Source organism: Myotis brandtii, unplaced genomic scaffold, assembly GCF_000412655.1.
Source record: "Myotis brandtii unplaced genomic scaffold, ASM41265v1 scaffold54, whole genome shotgun sequence".
NCBI classification, from domain to species: Eukaryota; Metazoa; Chordata; class Mammalia; order Chiroptera; family Vespertilionidae; genus Myotis; species Myotis brandtii.
Window position 1 is genome coordinate 2,184,193 of NW_005369989.1, and position 21,087 is coordinate 2,205,279.

The window sequence follows — 21,087 nt, forward strand, 5'->3', positions numbered from 1 at the left end:
GATGTTCAGGCATGCACATGCTTGCAACAACATACACATGCACTCAAATAATAGCTCTGAAGAAATGGGGGCAACATTGAATGGGCTGTTCTTGAAACTTGGCCCACGATGAATATAACAGCAGTTACAGGCCTCGGGGCAGATCTTTCTTCCTGGGCCTGTCTCATTATTTGGGTAGTGTGTTGTATATCTTCCATGTTACAAAGCACAAAGGGATCTTGTGTTGTTTCTTCACATAGTAGAGAATTGTTTTAAATTTGAGAAAAAGGAATCAGAGTAGCAATTTCTTAAGGATAAATCTGTTCCTCTGTGTGCACCCTCCCCACCTCCACCCAATTTGTGGTTTTGTTTGAAACTTTGATTTTTAAGCATATTTTCCGGAAGATGATTTCCCTGCCTTTGTGAATTGTAAAATAATGTCCTCCAGTCAAGCAAGATTTATTTCTTTAATGAATCTATGTGAAATCCAGGGGCTAGATCAGAGGTGCCCATATATGTCTTGCACTGTGCAGGGTGTTTTGTAAATGTCCTCACCTAGTTTGCCTAGCAGCCCTGTGATAGTGGTATAGTGAGCTTTGTTTATGGCTGAGAAAAGCAAGATTCAGAGAGAATAAGCAACTTAAATCCTATGCTCTTTTCTCTGTATGCCATACTGTGTCTTTTTACAACTCTAATTTTCCACACTTCTCCGAAGTTTCTGCCTGCACTGTAAGCCAAGCAGATCTGCCTGAAGTTGCAAGACGAGCTGCTGTGACTTCCCAGGAATCAGTGCTTATTCTCTCCCAATTGTGTGACTATGCACACATTTTAATACTGACTGGTGTTGACAGCATCTTCCCTTGGAGAATTCCCCTGCATGTTGATTGTGCAGCTACCTAAACCCTCATTGCCCATTGGGTGGTTGTTTCTATCATTAGTTTCATTTCACAGACTTAGTAACTGAGAATTAAAAAAAAATGGTCTTGAGATCGGAGGTGAAACCATTGGGCCAGTTCTGTAGTAACAAGTCATTTCTTTGGGAGTGTACCACCTGCTGGGGCAGTGTTATTGTTTGATGAAGGGATTGTTCAATTTAGTGCATCAAATGCCTTATCATATTTGTGCACATTTTTTCCATGTGTGCTCAGTTGGCCTGCAGAAATCCCCAACCAGTCTGATTACCCTTTGATGCTTTTTCATCTTTTGTTCTGCCTTATTATTCCTAGGAAGTAAAAAAGAAAAAAAGAAAAAGGAAAAAAAAAAGCATCTCAAACTATCACATTTGAATTTCAGTGACTTTAAGAACAGAAGGCATAAATTCTAAATTCAGGCAGTAAGTTGGCAAAATTACAAAACTGGGTCACACTAGTACAGTAGGTGTGTGAGAGAAGTGGAACTTTTATATATTTTGGGCGAAGATACATTGGTACAAATTGAGGGGACTATCTAAACATATTAAATTTGTATTCCCTTAGATATAGTAATTCTACTTCCGGGAATGTATCTTCTAGATATATAGCTACTAGAGGTAAGATATCTGGGCAGAGCCCTTGCCGGGTAGCTCAGTTTGGTTAGGGCACATACAAGAATCAACCAATGAATGCATAGATAAGTGGAACAACAAATCAGTGTTTCTCTTCCTCTCTTTTCCTCTCTCTCTCTCTCTCTCTTTCTCTCAAAATATAAAGTCAATTATAAAATTTTTTTAAGATATCTGGGCAGAGATAACTGAGCTATAAAGTCAATTATAAAAAAAATTTTTTTAAGATATCTGGGCAGAGATAACTGAGCCCAAAACTTTGCTTGCTGCACTATTAAAAAGCAAAGTACTCTTCTATGGTTTTCTCAAAACAAATAAACAAAATGTAAATTAAGTTCTGAATTTATATTAAGTTTATTGTTTTGGTAATGCAACAAGTCTTATCCTTCCTATATTAAAAAATTTGAGACAGCAGATAAGAAAGAAGGAAAAGGAAAGTATATTCCTGATGTCACCACCCAGAGATAACCATTGTTTCCGCTAGTTCTTTGCTGTGCAAATGTGTATGTGCCAACATGGTGTTTCTTTCCTGCTTTCCCCATATAACTTTATAACATGGCTATTTTCTTTCATCAAACTTTTTATAAGAATTATTTTTAATAACCATAAGATCTCCTGTTCTTGGAAGAACAGTACTTAAACTTTCTCATTGTGTAGGATATTTATTTGTTTCTAGTTTCGCTTTGAAGTATTCTCCCTGATGGTAGCAGGCCAAAAGTACCTACACATTGCTTTTTGTTAGTTAATTTTTTTGTTCTACATGTCCTGGTTGTTTTGGTTTGCAGAAGCTTCATTAATAGAGTCTGGGTCAGTATATTCTTTGTTTCTCTCTTGGTAAATCACCTTTATGGCAATTATAAGTCAAAAGTTATATATATATATATATGTATATATATATATATTAGAGGCCCAATGCAGGAAATTTGTGCACTTGAGGTTGGGGGAGGGGGTCCCTCAGCCCAGCGGTGCCCTCTTGCAGTCCGGGTCCGGGAGCCCTTGGGGGATGTTCAACTGCCACAGAGGTGGTATGAGAGGCTCCCGCCACCGTCACTGCATTAGCCACCTGTGAGCCCAGCTTCTGGCTGAGGGACACTCCCCCTGTGGGAGCACACTGACCACCAGGGGGCAGCTGCTGCATTGAGCATCTGCCCCCTGGTGGTCAGTGCGTGTCATAGCAACTGGTCGTTCTGCCGTCAGGCCGAAACCAGCTCTCCGACATCCCCTGAGGGGTCCCGGATTGCGAGAGGGCGCAGGCCAGGCTGAGAGACCCCACCAGTGTACAATCGGTGTATGATCAGGGAGGGACACGGGAGGTTGGCCAGCTGGGGAGGGATCACGGGAGGGCTCCAGGGCATGTCCAGCCCATCTTGCTCAGTCCCAATCAGCCAGACAACACCAGCAGGCTAACCTACTGGTCGGAGTGTCTGCTCCCTGGTGGTCAGTGCATGTCATAGCGAGCAGTTGAGCGGCCTTAGCATATCATTAGCATATTATGCTTTGTTTGAAGGGCAGACCAGAAAATCAGATACCTAGACATATTAGGCTTTTATTATATAGGATATATATAATATATCACATACATATATACTACATTGTTTTATTTTAATTTTAGCCTTAGGATTTTATTTTAATGCACATATTTTTGAATTTTTGGGTGACACAAGTTATGTTGGTGGTGGTAGTCTGGCACCATTTAAAAGCTTGGACTCTAGAGTCACTGGCCTGTGTATGAATCTTGACTGGTAGCTGTGTGATTTTAGGTCAATGTTTTATCCACTTGTAGTTTCTGTTTTCTTATTTGTAAAATAGTGATGATAATAATGTCTACCTTGAAGGCTAAACATACTGGGGAACGTGCAGGGCACAGTGCTCAACGCATAGTAGATGCTTAATGAGAGGTAGTCATCATTGCTATTGTTATTTGTTGCTTGCTATTCACACTGTTTTGTTTTTTTATATCACTATAGTCTTTGTTTTTGTCACACACTTTGTCCTCACTTCAAGGACCTCTTCCTCAGCTGTAATTTAAACTTATTTAGTCATTCCTGTAATCATCACACCCTCCCCTCTCCTTTTCTTTCTCTTCTGTCATTTTTCCCACCCCAAGTATTGCTAAAATATGAATTGTGAATTAGCATTACATAAAAATTATGACATAATCCTGAGTTCCAGTTTTTTTTCTCATATCTATACTAAAGTCCCGGTGCACGAGATTCATGCACTGGGGGTGAGGAGGGTCCCTCAGTCAGGGCTGCACCCTCTCGCAGTCCAGACTGATTAGCCAATGGGAAGGGTAGCGGTCGTACGCTGATTACCATGTTTCTCTTTTATTAGTGTAGATAGTCTTTGTTTTTGTCACACACTTTGTCCTCACTTCAAGGACCTCTTCCTCAATGACTAAATGACTTATTTAGTCATTCCTGTAATCATCACACTCTCCCCTCTCCTTTTCTTTCTCTTCTGTCATTTTTCCACCCCAAGTATTACTAAAATATGAATTGTGAATTAGCATTACATAAAAATTATGACATAATCCTGAGTTCCAGTTTTTTTTCTCATATCTATACTAAAGTCCCGGTGCACGAGATTCATGCACTGGGGGTGAGGAGGGTCCCTCAGTCAGGGCTGCACCCTCTCGCAGTCCAGAAGCTCTCAGGGGATGTCCTTAATGCTGCTGTGGAGGTGGGAGAGGCTCCCGCCACCGCCACTGTGCTCGCCAGCCATGAACCTGGTTTCTGGCTGAGTGACGCAGTGCCCACCAGGGGGCAGCTCCTGCATTGAGCATCTGCCCCCTGATGGTCATTGCGCATCAAAAGACTGGTTGTTTTGCCATTTGTTCAATTTGCATTTTAGCCTTTTATTATATAGGATGGGTTTGTATCTTTTAAATCAGAACTATTAAGTTGCTGATTCTTAAACATCTTAATGAGACCATTGACCCATCAGGACTGCACAGAAGTGGGGTTGAACTCTTCCAGTTCTCTCACTAACCTCATGAACAGTCAACTGCAGGCTCAGTGAGTCTAGTGCAGACTTCAGAATGAAGGAGGAGAAGCAAAATGTATTTAGACGTATGGCAAGTTGGTAATGACCTGTTTAGATCACTTCATTATGTCTGTGGCTTTTCTGGGTCCTTGACTTCAGCTTTTGTCATAGGCATTTTGCATTTCTTGGGGGGGAGGGATCATGAAGAGCCGCCCTTTTTGAAGGGATCTATTGTCACTAGCAGTCAGATTCTCATGGGAAATGGAAACCACAGAGGAACAATCATAAATGACAGTTCTTATTATGTAATTTTGTCTGAACTGACATTTGCTGCCCTGTTTTTAATATAGAGATGAAAAGATCTCCATTCCTGATGTTTTTCATTTTCCCCTTTTTTTGCATTCTAAAAATAACATTAAATGTAAAGCAACAACAACAACAATGACATAATAACAATAATACAGAAATGTTTAAAAGTCTCTCTTGTAAATCTGTCCCAGAGACAAGCATTGTATTTTTTGTCTGTAAATCTTTCCATTTCCCTTCATGTACATACATACATTCCAGTATATCACATATCGGTATTATATACACTTTAAAATTAGCATTGGTGCCAGGACAGTGTGGCTCAATGGCTGAGCATCAACCCATGAACCAGGAGGTCAAGGTTGAATTCTAAGTCAGGGCACATGCCTGGGTTGTGGGCTCGATCCCTAGTGTGGAACGTGCAGGAGGCAGCTGATGAGTGCAATGATTCTCTCTGATCATTGATGTTTCTATCTCTCCCTCTCCCATCCTCTCTCTGAAATCAATCAATTAAATATATGTATTTAATTTTTTTTCTCCCAAAGTAGACTCTGAGACAAAGATTTGAGTGGACATAATTTATTGGGAAAGTCACCCTGGAAAATAGAAGTGGGGAAAATGAGATAGAGTTGAGAGAGAAGTCCAAAAATGATGATCTAACAAGCAGATTTTGGCCATGAACAATTGGAGCCCAATTCTGCTGGGGAACCCTGTGGAATGCACCTCAGACAAGGACGCTGGAACATTTATGCTCCAACTTCCATACTTTGTTGGTGGTAGTTTGCCTTTGGGGTGTTAATTCCCCGGCAGCTTGGCCTGTGCCTGTGCACAGATGAACAACCTTTGGAAAAGGCAGAGCAGAGAGGCCCCCTGCATGTGCTGATATGGCTCTGGCAATGGTGCCTGTGACCATGACTGTGTTGTAATGACATGAGCCAGAGAGACGTGCTGCGGTACGCTAAGATCTTCAAGCATCAGCTACAATCCTATCCTGCCTGCTGTTCTTCAACTAGCTTTTTAAAAACATCAGCAATGTATCTTGGATACATTTTCACGTCAGTACATGGACATGTACTTTTTGTTTTTAATGGCACCATTCCTCCCTGAATATGATAGGGGACTAGTTAATCATTTGAGTGAGAGCAATGCCAGTTTTTGTTCTCATTTTACTGTGTGAACCTAGAGGTACACTAAATAGTTCTCCCTAATACCAAGAATGATTTAACTTCGAAAACAATGTGTCTCAAACTCTTATGTGTACAAGAATCACCTGTAGATCTTGTGAAAATAGTGATTTCATTTAGCAGTACTGGCGTAAGACCAAACCATGCTTTGAGTTCAAGGTTCTACAACCAAATGTACACTGTGAAAATATTTTTATAAGAATCTGAAAATTTTTTGTAAGGATAGACATATTGAACCTGAGTTCAGTATGCAGGGAGGATGTAATTTTCAGCTACAAAATTGCTTTGGGACCTTGGGCAAGTCTTTTGTGTCCTCTGAGAAAACCTTGGGCATTGTTATCATCCCTGGTTCTTAATATATTATTTTATGATCCAATGTGTGCATTCCTGGGCTGGCAAAGAGAATATTCTTCTTGTCTGCTTATATCTATCAATGTGTTGGACCAAGCTAGCCTATAAAACCAGATGTAAGATATGCCAGAATTCCAGAGTATTTACATTTATACATTATCACTACTATTATTAGCTAAAACTAAATGAGTCAGATCACAAGCCTAGATGTCTAATATCAAACTTAAAGTATCCAAAGGAGAATTCTAGATTTCTTAGTCTGCCATGTCTTCAATCATAATAAACAGTGAATATGTGGGTGAAGACCCAAATGTCAAAACCCTGAGGTCATCCTTAACTCCTCCTTTCTCAAATGCCTCACATCCTGGCCATCAGAAAGTGTGCAGTCTACCTGAAAAACAGAATTTTTTAACCCACTTTTTACTACCGCCATCTCCACTGTTGTTTTCATAATCCCTCTCCTGACCTATGCAACATCTTACCAGCTAACAGGAACATGGTCCCTTTGCTTAACTTCCGTTCTCTTACAAACATTTCTTTTTTTTTTTTTTTAGATATGTTACATTTTTTTATATATATTTTTTTATTGATTTTTTACAGAGAGGAAGGGAGAGAGATAGAGTTAGAAACATCAATGAGAGAGAAACATCGATCAGCTGCCTCCTGCACATCTCCTACTGGGGATGTGCCCACAACCCAGGTACATGCCCTTGACCGGAATCGAACCTGGGACCTTTCAGTCCGCAGGCTGACGCTCTATCCGCTGAGCCAAACCGGTTTCAGCTACAAACATTTCTTTTCTTAACAAATAAGATTATGTCTTTCCCCACTTAAACTCTTCAATGCTGTCCCACTGCACATAAGAACATAATCCCAGGCCCCAGCATGTAGGCACAGCATGGCCCATGATGCCTTATTCAATCTGGCCCCTTTGTACCTTTCCAATGTCATTTCATACCACGCCCCCCCAGCTCACTGTGCCCCAGCCCCACTGGCCGTTTTGCTTTCCCTGGTGCCAGGAAATGCTTTCCTTCCTGAAGGACTTTCCACCTGCCTGGAAAATGTTTTCAATCCTATGATTTTCATACTGCTGTTCTTTTCAGTGAATCTGATATGCATCAATCTCTTCTCTGTGCCAATGTTATCATATTTAGCCATTGTTAAGTCTTACTTTGGCAATTTCTAAAGATTCACAAGGAAAGGGAGGTGGAAAGAAAAAAATAAAAGGAAGTCAAGATTTCGGTTCTTGCTGCCCTTCCTACCTGTCTTCTTTGATTTCTGAATTCCTGTATGCTAAACAGGTAGTTTTCACAGAAGAGATAGTAAATTAAAGACCATCACCTGTAAATAGATACATTTTGATTTAATGCTTTCTTTAATATGAGCTCCTGAAATTGATGCAGTTACCTATTCCCTCAAGTGCTTAATTTTGTTTCCCATTTACTTGAGAAGAAAATGTAGGCAGGCACAGCAGCTTAAGATTAAAAAAGAGAAGACATAGATATTAACATCTATAAAGTGTCTCTTTAATCCTCACAGTGACTGTACAGTAACAATATCCTTCTTTTAAATGACAAGGAAATGAAGAATTCAGGAGATGAACTTACTAGTCCAGAGCTGTAAAGCATACACACGTGTGTATTTGGGTGCATGTACACATACATACACATATACTCACACATACATATATATAATCTCCATGTATATAAACTTATGTATAGCTAATGTGTCAATGCTTCTAGTTTTACAACTAGATCAGAAGTGGAAATCCGTGGCAGTTTTTCATTGTATTGGCATCTTTTAATCATTGGAATCTGTGAAAATAATTTTAAAGAATTCATGAGTTCTCTATGAGAATTTATAAATTTGGGGCTTTCCTTTCTATGACAGTCGGAAAAAATGTATGAGAGCCTGTTTCTGGTCATCTGGTTGACTAGATGATGCCACTGCCTGCGTCTGTATTGACGTGTATAATCATATAGTGCCAAGGAGACCTAGTGTCACTGTCTCAGGCTAATGGGGAAAGAATGAGGTAGACCTAATCAGTAAATGATGCTTTCAAGCCAAATGAAAGCTGTTAGCGTGGCAAGCTATGCTCAGATGAAGGTTTCACAGCAATCCAAGTAGATACAAGTGGTGGAAGGAGTAGAATGTCATGTGGCAAAGAGAATGTAACCTGTGAATTTCAAAACTATTGGGTACTGCAGCAGTCAGCAGCATATTCACGTTGTAAGTGGCAATTCAGATTTGGCAAAACATCATCATCCGTGATATTAAATTAATGTTTTAATTAAATTGTATTGGTTATGCAACTTTGCTTTTCTGCACTTTTAAAGTGTATTTGGTTTAATAGTTGCAATTCAAGCTATAAACAGAGGCATTTATATCCCATAATTAAATGTTTGTACATATTTAAGTTCTGCTTAATAAAAATAACCAAATCAACACTGGGAGTCTATTATATATCCTATATAATAAAAGGCTAATATGCAAATCGACCGAACGGTGGAAAGACCGGTCACTATGACGCGCACTGACCACCAGGGGGGCAGACGCTCAATGCAGGAGCTGCCCCCTGGTGGTCAGTGCACTCCCACAGGGGGAGCACCTCTCAACCAGAAGCCAGGCTGACAGCTGGAGAGTGCAGTGGTGGTGGCGGACGCCTCTCCAGTCTACGTGGCAGCACTAAGGATGTCCAACTGTTGGCTTAGGCCCGCTCCCCTAAGCTGTCAGTCGAACATCCCCTGAGGGCTCTCAGACTGCGAGAGGGCACAGGCTGGGCTGAGGGACCCCCACCCCCAGTACACAAATTTCATGCACTGGGCCTCTAGTATTTATATAAAATCTATAATGTATATCATAACATACAGTGATTGATATGTGATGTATATTTTTTCTTCTTTAAAGGCCTGGTACCAGGGTATCTCAACCTTGACTTGACAGGTGCCTTCTTTCACAGATGATTCTTCCTTATAGGCAGCTTTTCTGTGTGTTCTGGGATGCCAGGGCAGCCCCCTCACTGAAGTGTAACAAACAAAAAGCTTTCCATATATTCCCAAGTGTCCCTTGGGGGACAAAATTGTGCTGTTTTAGAATCACTGATCTATGCATTACTCAACTATCGTGACGGCTTATTCCATTATTACTATTATGGTTGCCAAGTGGTGATTGGCAATTCCAACCTCCCTTCTACATTTATTAGTTTGCCTTCTACCTTAAGGAACTCCTCCTGTATTTAGTTATTCACTTACATGAGAAGAGACACATAGATTCTTATTTTATTTTATGGGTTACAATCATTACTTACATTTTGTATATTTATGCTCCAATGTTTTGAATAGAGCTCTAATGAGGTAAAGATAAATGATGGATATAAACCAGCTGCTCTTTTCTCTCCTCCTTAGCGGAGCATATTAGCTAATTTTTGCAGTTCTTTTCAGGTATTAGGGTAATCCAGCAGAAGCGCTGTTGTCTCAATGGGTAGGTGCCAGTTCTGCCTCAATGACTCATTGAAGTGGAGCTGAAGGAGCGCCAGTCCCTTTCTCCTTGGAAGCCGGGAGTGTTTTATTGTTCTTCACTGTGCACAGAATGCCAATGACTCTAAAGCTGGGGGGAAAAAAGACTCTTAATGAGTTTCAGCATTTTAATGTACTGCAGGTTCCCAATTGTATGAATTTAAGAAGCTTAGCAATTCGGTATCTTCTGAATAATAGCATTTATTTTATACTCTAAATACTCCCAGGGAAGTCTGAAAAACATTGTAGCTTCTTTGGTATAATAGCTTTCTTTGCTGGGCTAATTGACTTGAACAGTGGAATTGCTCCTTAAAAAAAAAAGTCACACAGTTTTGATTAATGAGCCCAGTAATAAAGCATTAATCGTTTTAGCTCATGAATGATAGGAACAGTATTCTCTTCCCCCCACATCCTATTCCTAGATTCTCTTGCTGACACAGTGGCCATGTTTTAGGATCTCATCATCAGTTTAACCTGCCCCTCTCCATATAAACTAATAGAGTGTCTACTAAGTTTGCACCTATGAGGAACTCAATGGGGCAGATTCTAAATAGCAATCATTATTTTATTTATGAACATGACTTACTTGTAGTTAGTAGCTATCCCTTTTGAAATGCCATAAAATTATTTCTATAATTTAGTAATAAGTATAAAATGAGTTACTGAGCTTCCCCTATGTACCTGGAACTCTACTAAATTTTTAGTGTATTGTATCATTGATTTCTCACAGTAACACTCTGAGGTTATTAGTATTACTATGTCCACTTTAAAGTTCAGGAAATTTGGTGAGAAATGTTAATAACTAGTTAATGTCAAAGAACTAATTGGTTAATGTCAGAGCCACCATGTTACTATCTGATTATATATTATTCCTACTCAATATTTTCTCGAGGTTTATGAATAAAATTATTTTTGTTGAGATTAAAATATATAAATAGGTTAGCTCAAACTGAAATTTCTAGTTGTCTTAGGACTTAACTTATTCCAGGGTTGTTTTTTATATTTCAAGAATTAATTTTCATGTTTATTATGTAGCTGAGACACCATTTTGGAATAATTTAGATGGTCTCATCACCATTTTGAGGAAAATAGAATTTCAGGTGATGGACTATTAGAGAATTTACAAGGCAAATGTCTACATTCTTAACTATACTAATGTATTGACTGAGGTGAAATGGCTCTTTATTATTGAAATGTAGTTGTAAATTATCCACTAGACTCAACTCTCTATGGTAGGCAAGAATCATCGTCCTATCATGTTTGTATCCTCAGGATTTAGCTCAGTGGCTGACATAGACTAGAACATTAAATGTTGAGTGAGTGAATAAATAAATGGTCAATAGCAATGATGTCAAAAATAAGTGGATGATCCATTTAGTAAAGTGCCTGGACTCAAAATATGCAAATCAACAAGTGACTTGGACTCATATTAGTGTTGTGACCCTAAGTGCCTCCAATTTTTCAAGCATGCCAGTCTACTGAAGTTTCCTAGAGATAGAAGGCAGGGGGAAAATGAGATGTATGCATTCCTTTTTCATTGACCTTCTAGGCAGTCTTGGTAAAATCATTTAGCTCATTGTGGAGGCACATTAAGAATAAGACTTACCTCTTTCCACGTATGAGTTTTGAGAAGTTTATAATTGATATATATGTCACATAAAAGCTGACAGTGGTGATGGAAGTTTCTCTTTTAAGAGGCAAATTGGTTTATCCCATTTAAACACCTTGGGCCCACGGTTGCACCTTCGCTTTGCTATTTCTCTACCAGGATCACAATGTTAATACAAGAAATGGACATGTGACAGTAGCACCTAGTAAGCGTCCTCTCCCGACCTGCCCCCTGCATTCTTGCATTGATAAATTGGTTTTCATCATGAACTATGCGCGCACGCGCACACACACACACACACACACACACACACACAAACACACAAACACATGTATGCACATTTTCTCCAAGCTGATGTTAAGGATCATAAGCCACCAAATGTTTGATAGCCTGTTTTGGCTCTTTTGGAAAGACTGTAATTAAACCGAGGATATGCCATCTTTCAGTTAGACAAACAGCATTCAAATGTACAGCCAGATTCTTAAAAAGTGTTTCCTCTTCCTCTATCACCTGTGAAATGTACATGTCTGTAAAAAGCCAGTTTCTTGTGAAATTGACATTGGACAATTTTTAAATAAAAGTGGATTCAAGCAAAAACGCCATGCAACAGCAACATTTTGTACACAAAGCTGTGATTTTTAACTTTATATTATTTATTTCTATTTCTACTATTGCCCAGCCAGACTTATAAGTAAGACTTAACTTTGGGTCTTCTTTTGCTAATTCATTCCCTCAGTATGATTAAGTGATTTCCAGTCTTAGAAAGGTAAATTGTGCTGTCAAGTAGATTTACACATTGAACATCTGTATGAATCCATCCAATAGCAGCTCCTTCACCTTGACCTGTCAGAAAAAGTTGTGAGCCAGTTATTAAATACACTTCACCTATTTTGAAATCTCAGGCCTATGATTGAAATAGATTGGAATTTGAATTCTAGTTGGATTTCTTAATAGCTGTGCGCCCTTGGGCAATTGCATAGCTTTCTCACGTGTAAAATGAGGACATTAACTGTATCTACCTCAAGAATTATTTTAAGGAATAAAACCACAATAAATTTAAATAACTTTCAATCATAGTGCTTAGCACATAATAAGCATAAAATAAATACGAGTTGATATTTTACCATAAAATGGTAATGGTATGAATCTTATCTAACAACAAACAATTTATGTGACTTAATGTTAATCCTATGTAGCATTGATTATTTTCCTATAAATATGTCTCATGCAATATTTGAGATGTACTTACACTAAAAAACTTGGTTTTTATTTACAGGAAATTTATATTTAAAAGGGTGTCCTGTATTTTGTCAGGGTGCTCTAATTTCATGGGACATAGTGTTTGCCACATGAGCTCCATTGTATAATTCCATGGATCACCATTTGTGCTGTGTTCTGGGGGTGTCATTGACATAGAATACAATGAAAATGGTTGCCCTTTAGTGGAACTAAATGTCCCTAATACCTTTTCACATCTCAGTGACACGTTTCTTTATATACCAAATACAAAAATGCTTTGTATCTGTTCGATATTGATATGTTGTTATGATTCTTCCAGATGGTTTTAGTAGGGTACCATAATAAAGTTGTGGTTATACTCATGTCATTTTCATAACTCCAGTTATCTGATGGAGGATCATGGTCATTATCAACAAATCATGTGACACCTTTCCATCCCAGAGTTCACAGCAGGCTCATAAAAGAGATATTCCTGGAGAGTCACTTCAGAGAAGTGAATCAGACGCTGAGAAAATGTGGTGTGATTTGTTTACAATATTGAGTAGTTCTCTATAGTTTTGTTTCCTGTTCTCAGTTTTGACTGTCAGGACCCTGAGTACAACACCAGACGTATTTGTGATATAGTAATATATTACAATAAAACTATAGAGAGATCTCAATATTGTAAAATGTTAATTTAGCATTTTCTCACAGGGGACACCATCACGTCAGGGCTGATAGCTGGTGATACTGAGCTCGAGTTCATGAGGTGCATGTGGAGGGAGAAGTCAAGGAAAGCCAGGAATCCAATCTGGCCACCTATCCCAGGACCACAGGTAATGCAAATTCAGTTATAAAGACCCCAGAGGCCCATTCAGTCTTTCACTGCTCACCTCAACTTGAGGCTGCTCGGTTGATGTAGAAGAGCTCACAGCAGCCTTAAAGAACAACACAAAGAACCAGTGGTTCAGGTTGTCCTGAGCACTCAGCTTCGTTCCATAGTCAGATCACTGCTGAGTTTATTATTCCTCCAATTGAATTTGAGGATGTGAACTCCAACCTCCAATGCTATGCTTACATTAAATTTGAAATAATGAAATGTTTCTTTTTCACATGTGTTCCTTAGAGAAATCGTTCTTATTGGTGTTTATTTCAAGAAAATTACTCTTACTGGTGCCTTGGGAGGAAAACCTAGTAGTCAGCCTCCTAACTCTAGCGCCATGGGAACTGAGGGGAGGAGACATCACCCTGTCTTTTAGTGGAGCAAGAAGGCAATTGAACACATAGGGCAGCCCCCTTCACTGCTTAGCAAACAGAACAGAGCACACATTTATTCGGCACCATTTAGGGACGAGGATAAGGGCCTACTTCTTGGCAGTCCTTTACTTTTTCCTTTGCTCTTAAACGCATTAGCTTGGAGGTGTGCTCCCAGAGCACCTATCTTAGGAGAAGGCTCTGCATCCCTTTCCCTGCTCAACAGCCATGGCTGTGTGGCGAGGGAATGCAGAAGTCCTCGTGTGGAGGTCAGAGCTGAGCCTGCGTCTTACTTTTTCATAGCAATACAGATTTGACAAAATGAACCCATTGTATTAGGTAGGGTTCTCTAGAGAAATAAAACCATGCATATGTATGTGTCTGCGTGTGATTTTTTTAAAATGTGGAATCTGCTCATATACTTGTGGGGGCTGTCAAGTCCCAAGATCTGCAGTGAGAAGGCTGGAGATCCAGGAGAACCCATGACATAGTTCCAGTGTGAAGGCCGGCAGGCTTGAGACCCGGGAAGAACCAATGTTCCCGTTCGAGTCCGAAGGCAGGAACAAAGCAGTGTCCCAGCTTGGAGGCCAGCAGGCAGAAAAAAATGTGTTCCTTAGAGAAATCGTTCTTATTGGTGTTTATTTCAAGAAAATTACTCTTATTGGTGCCTTGGGAGGAAAACCTAGTAGTCAGCCTCCTAACTCTAGCGCCATGGGAAACTAGGGGAGGAGACATCACCCTGTCTTTTAGTGGAGCAAGAAGGCAATTGAACACATAGGGCAGCCCCCTTCAACTGCTTAGCAAACAGAACAGAGCACACATTCATTAGGCACCATTTAGGGACGAGGATGAGGGCCTACTTCTTGACAGTCCTTTACTTTTTCCTTTGCTCTTTAACGCATTAGCTTGGAGGTGTGCTCCCAGCGCACCTATCTTAGGAGAAGGCTGTGCACCCCTTTCCGTGCTCAACGGCCATGACTGTGTGGCGAGGGAATGCAGAAGTCCTCGTGTGGAGGTCAGAGCTGAGCCTGCGTCTTACTTTTTCATAGCAATACAGATTTGACAAAATGAACCCATTGTATTAGATAGGGTTCTCTAGAGAAATAAAACCATGCATATGTATGTGTCTGCGTGTGATTTTTTAAAAATATGGAATCTGCTCAAATACTTATGGGGGCTGTCAAGTCCCAAGATCTGCAGTGAGAAGGCTGGAGATCCAGGAGAACCCATGACATAGTTCCAGTGTGAAGGCCAGCAGGCTTGAGACCCGGGAAGAACCAATGTTCCCGTTCGAGTCCGAAGGCAGGAACAAAGCAGTGTCCCAGCTTGGAGGCCAGCAGGCAGAAAGAATTCTTTCTTAACTCAGGGAAGGATCCGCCTTTTTTTTCTATTCATGTCTTCAACTGATTAGATGGGGCCCACCCACATTAGGGAGGGCAATCTGATTTACTCAAGTCTACTGATTCAAATATTAAACTCATCCAGAAACATCTGCACAGATTCATCCAGAATAATGTTTGACCGAATATCTGAAGAATTCTTTCTTAACTCAGGGGAGGATCAGCCTTTTTTTTCTATTCAGGTCTTCAACTGATTGGATGGGGCCCACCTACATTGGGGAGGGCAATCTGATTTACTCAGTCTACTGATTCAAATGTTAAACTCATCCAGAAACATCCGCACAGATTCATCCAGAATAATGTTTGACCGAATATCTGGGCATCCTGTGTCCCAGTCAAGTTGGCACATCGAATTAACGATCACACACATATGATACTGAAGCAAATCTGGCCAGAATGGCAGGCTTCTTCCAGGTCTCAGCTAGAGGTGCTGTAACTCCTATAGCCATGCAGCAAACACGCTGAGAATTCTTCTAGAGGGTGAGGACATCTTTTTACAAAGTTGGTGTTAAACTAGTTCTAAAACCTTAGATGCCTTTCAGCTGGTTAATAATACAAGAAGCTCTGACTCTGCTTCTTTTTTCAGGCTAAGAGAAAACATTTAATTTTTATTATTAATAATTTTTTAATTGCTACAACATTTAAAATAGATTGTGCCATTAAGTACAATTGCTCCTTTGTCTTGCCATTGATTTTTTTTCTTTCTACAGGTAAAATCCAATGAAAAGCAATATTTATAGGCAATATCCAGATGGTGTAGTGTGGTAGAAAGAGTACTAGATCAAGAGTCAAAAAAATATATCATTTATAATGTCATTTATTTACTTACTAGCCATGTGACCTTGGTAACCTTCTTAAGATATCAGAAGCAGCCCTAACCGGTTTGGCTCAGTGGGTAGAGCGTCGGCCTGCGGACTCAAGGGTCCCAGGTTTGATTCTGGTCAAGGGCATGTACCTTTGTTGCAGGCACATACCCAGTAGGGAGTGTGCAGGAGGCAGCTGATCGATGTTTCTCTCTCATCGATGTTTCTAACTCTCTATCCCTCTCCCTTCCTCTCTGTAAAAAATCAATAAAATATATTTTTTTTAAAAAAGATATCAGAAGCAGCTTTCTCATGTGTAGAATGGAAATAATAACTCTTGCCCTATCTACTTCATAAGGTAATTATAAGGGGCTACATGAAATAAAATAACCCTGAAACACGTTGAATACTATAAAACTCTCCCTATGTAAAATAATAATAGTATTATCTTCGGTCTGTATGAATACCTGTGTTTTTAAAGTGTTACAGTCACATGTTCACTTTAGGGTTGTTTCAAACTTCCTCAGGGTATTTTCTGGATGTTTTATCACAACTGCTGAAGATAATTCATCTTATAATGGCTTTGTCCACCTAAATAGTTAAAAAATGACTATAAATTGGTTACACACAATTTTGTGATTAAAAGAGGACTTGAGAGTATAAAAATAAGCAAAAACTAACAACTTAATATTATATGATGATGGGAAAAATAGGAATATAGTTCCCTAAAAGAGTGTTACTTCAAGTTTGGTTCACCAAACGATACATTCCCACAATGAAATAAGCACAAAAATTTAGAGTAAGCATTCAAAACCTTTTATAACAATTTCACACTAACATGACGTTTAATCCAAATGTAATTTGGGTCCATTGAATGTAATAATAAAAATTACAATTTGCATTTTTCATATATTTTAATTTTACTTTATTAATATTTCTGTTGTATTTTGCACAAATATTGGTCTGTGACAGATTGTAAATAAAGTGGGTCTCCACGCCAGGTAGCTTGGGAAACGTTTTAAAATCTCTTAATGCCAATAACTACTCCCTGAGTACGTAATGTAGTTTTGTCAAACGTGTGTTAGTAGATTATCTTGAAATCCTATTCTGTTAACCACCTTTTTTGGAATCATGTATATTTAATAACCATAATGCATACCCCAAAACACAGCCCCAGACATAACCTTTGACCTAGATATGGGCAACCATTTTTTATCCTTCATTTGTATCCATTTGCTTAGCTACCTTGAAATGTTTGAAATTCTAAAGTTGTTTTAAAGTGTTAAAAAGCAAATGAGTGCTAATAAATCTTATTTTGGCAGTTTGCATACACAAAAAAATCCAAGAAAAGTGAAGTCATTTCAGGAAAAGAACTTTACATATTCTTGAGTGAAATGACTTGTGTCTGTTCTCATTAACAATGGAGATGGTATTTTTCTAACTTTTTCACTATCTTTTGAGAAAACTAAGTAATAAATCAAGAAATTCCAGTACAGATGAAAATTATGTGGAAATAGACCAAAATGGGGAAATTATGGTATCAATTACTTATGGGGTAAATTAAATGTAATAGATGTAAAAATTGCAGTCATATACTTTTATAAACTAGTATATGCTGTAAAGTATTCATTCGGTGACTATCTAGGAAATGCTGGCTAAGGCTAGGAACTCTTTTTATTATTTTTCCATAGCCTTAGCTCTGTAACTAAAGCCAATTGATGAATAAGCACAAGTGACTAAAACAAGGACTTCAAAGATATTTCTTTCTGTCTGTACTAATATTCCTTTGAATCACAAAATGCTGTCTACTGGTCATTAGATCTTATGAGCAGAGGCAGTGCCACGAATTGGTAAGAACATTGGACCAGGTATAAAAGGACATGGGTTCTATTTCTCATGTGTTACTAATTAGCTGGACAACCTTGAGCAAGTCATACCCACTCCTCTAGCTTGTGTTTTGTTCTCTCTATGAAATGATCAGATTGGTTAAAATGCCCTCGTAGACCCATTCTGGAGCTAAATGAGCATAAACATTTTTTGAAAGTTCTTTAAGATTGCAGTGATCACTGAAAAGTTCAGAGGAAAGTGCTCTTTGGTTCATGGTGCCAAAGAATCTTTTAAATCAGCATCTATTTATATATACCCGATACATAAATAAAATTGAAAGTAAAAATATGAATGTATGTATTATTCAAAAGTTCATTCTATGCAGAAATTAAGATCTATGCTCAAGTCAACAAATATATTCAAGACGAATACTGCATTTCAAAGGACAGAATTTCTTAATAAATAACACTGTCCAACACCATATTCTTTCTGTGAATACAAATTAAGGAATGACACTGTCCAATGCCTTATTGTCTCTCTAAACACAAATTAATGAGATGGCCTTACCGTTTGAATTTGGATTCAGAACATAGCTTTCTGGGCGATCCCTTATGTACCAGGCTCTGCATGTTTATTGCACACCATTTGCTGCAATGCATTCTACACTTGGGGAATTTAGAAATGGATTTTAATCAGGACAAATTGGTGCACTTCTGCCTACAGAAAATGAAAAGATCTGTACAGTACTCTGTATAGTGTTGTTGGTTGCTTATGATTATTTAGCCTGATCAAGGACACAGGAGAGCAAAATGTTGGGCAAATTTCATTCTATTCATGGCACCACCACATGTTGCAGCCTGATCTTCTGGAAGCTCTGGGTTAAGGCAGGAATTCCCAAGTTGTGGGACATGTATCTGTCTCTCATGGAACTTGAGTTGATATAAGTGTGTAGGGTCCAAAAATCAGATCATAAGAAAGTTTTTTTTAAAAATTTCTTTCTCAAATATTATTTTTCCCAGGAAAAAAAAGATTCTGGTGCTCATGTGCTTCTGACACATCTTTTAATTACAAATCTCATTTGTTACTGAGAAAGAGTCAACCACTGGGGTCAAAACCTTCTGCAAACAAACATCATGGACATGATTTAATAACATTGATTTGTTCCCTATTTTTACAGTAACCTATTTATGCAAAGCTATGGTACCAACATAAACTTACCTTTTGAAATAAATTTATTTATACCCAAAGGTATGTTGAGATTAAAAGAACTTTTTATGTAAATAAAATAATAGCACGTCACTGTCAGAATGTTCTAAAATGATATGCAAATGAATGAAGCTTGGGAAACATTGGGCTAGTGGAAAGTACACTGAGTGGCAGATAGGAAACTTGGTTGCTAAATCTGCTTCTAACTTTGTCACTAATTATTGGGTTGTCCTGGGAAATAATGATGAATCTCTCATGCTTCTATTTCCTCATGGCCCAATTAATATAATGATAGTTGCCCAGCTACCGTTGGAGTAACAATGTGAAGATTAAAAATAAATGCTGGGTAGTGAAATTTGTAAGTTGTATGTGCATGAGGTTCATTATTATGTATCTGAAACACCCCTTTTAAAAATATATATATATATTTTTATTGATTTCAGAGAGGAAGGGAGAGGGAAAGAGAGAAATATCAACGATGGGAGAGAATCATTGATCGGCTGCCTCCTGCATGCCCCGTACTGAGAATTGAGCCAGCAACCTGGGCATGTGCCTTGACTGGATTCCATCAAACCCTGGACTCTTTAGTCCCCAGGCTGATGCTCTATCCACTGAGCAAAACAGGCTAGGACAGTGGTCGGCAAACTCATTAGTCAACAGAGCCAAATATCAACAGTACAACGATTGAAATTTCTTTTGAGAGCCAAATTTTTTTAACTTAAACTATATAGGTAGGTACATTGTTATTAACTTAATTAGGGTACTCCTAAGGCTTAGGAAGAGCCACACTCAAGGGGCCAAAGAGTCACATGTGGCTCTCGAGCCGCAGTTTGCCGACCACGGGGCTAGGACTAAAACACCACTTTTTCTTTTCTTTTTTTTTCTTTTTTTTTCTTCACCATCCCAGCAAAAAATCCCACAAAAACCAAAAAACCAAACCATGGTCATTATAATTTAGGAAAGGAGGGAAGGATAATATTATCTCTGTTTTCTTTCTATGATCATACCACTTATTGTGTGTGTGTGTGTGTGTGTGTGTGTGTGTGTGGAGAGAGAGAGAGAGAGAGAGAGAGAGAGAGAGAGAGAGAGATTATAGTTGTATATTGTCTACAGTTATACTATTGCTAAATACTGAAGTTGTACTGTCTTTTTCTGATTGATTATATGTTTATTTTTACTATTTTCCGTGGTGATAAATAAATATTTGAAAACTAACCTATGTTTAAAAATGAACCTATGCCCAGCTGGTGTGGTTCAGTTGTTGACTTATGAACCAGGAGGTCACAGTTAGGACTGTGGGCCTGATCCCTCTTAAGGGACGTGGAGGAGACAGTCGATCCATGATTCTCTCTCATCATTGATGTTTCTCTCTCTCTCTCCCTCTCCCTTCCTCTCTGAAATCAATAAAAATATATTTTAAAATAAATAAAAATAAAAGATGAACCTAATAATAGATCTTATTAATATTAAAGCTTACTAAAAATATTATGGCCTATCTGAATATTTAGAGCTGTTTTAAAAATAGTGGATTTTAATTTCATACCAGAATTGTTACTTGACCTTAAATAATATTTGGAATTTTGCTTATTGTGTTTTTCCCTTGTGCTTAAAACGTCAAATTTTATACAATATCAAATTTTCTGCAACATATGATACCAAGTCTTAACAAAAGATATTTTACTGTTATGTAATGTCATTTCCTATAGACTTCAGGATTTCTCTTTTATTATTTAATCTCACTTATTCTTGAAGTTAAGGTTGTTGTTTTAGTTAAAATATAATGGGTCAATGCCCCGGTGAGGTCGGGATGGCCCCGGTGAGGTCGGGACAGCCCCGGTGAGGCTGAAACGGCCCTAGTGAGGTCAGGACGGCCCCAGTGAGGTTGAAACGGCCCCGGTGAGGTCGGGACG

General features: G+C 38.7%; 1 protein-coding gene across 16 annotated transcripts in view; it reads left to right on the top strand.

Moving 5' to 3' along the window:
* Positions 1–21,087, top strand: part of RBMS3 (RNA binding motif, single stranded interacting protein 3) — a 965,283-nt gene that overhangs the window by 706,308 nt on the left and 237,888 nt on the right. Inside the window, exon 1 of one of the 16 annotated variants that reach the window (XM_014549236.1) lies at positions 13,415–13,523. The exons of the other annotated variants lie outside the window; for them this stretch is intronic. Within the exon in view, the coding sequence (XP_014404722.1) occupies positions 13,452–13,523 (72 nt within the window). The 5' untranslated portion in view covers positions 13,415–13,451. Of the gene's footprint in view, positions 1–13,414; positions 13,524–21,087 lie in introns of those variants that run through there. 16 annotated transcript variants of the gene reach the window in all.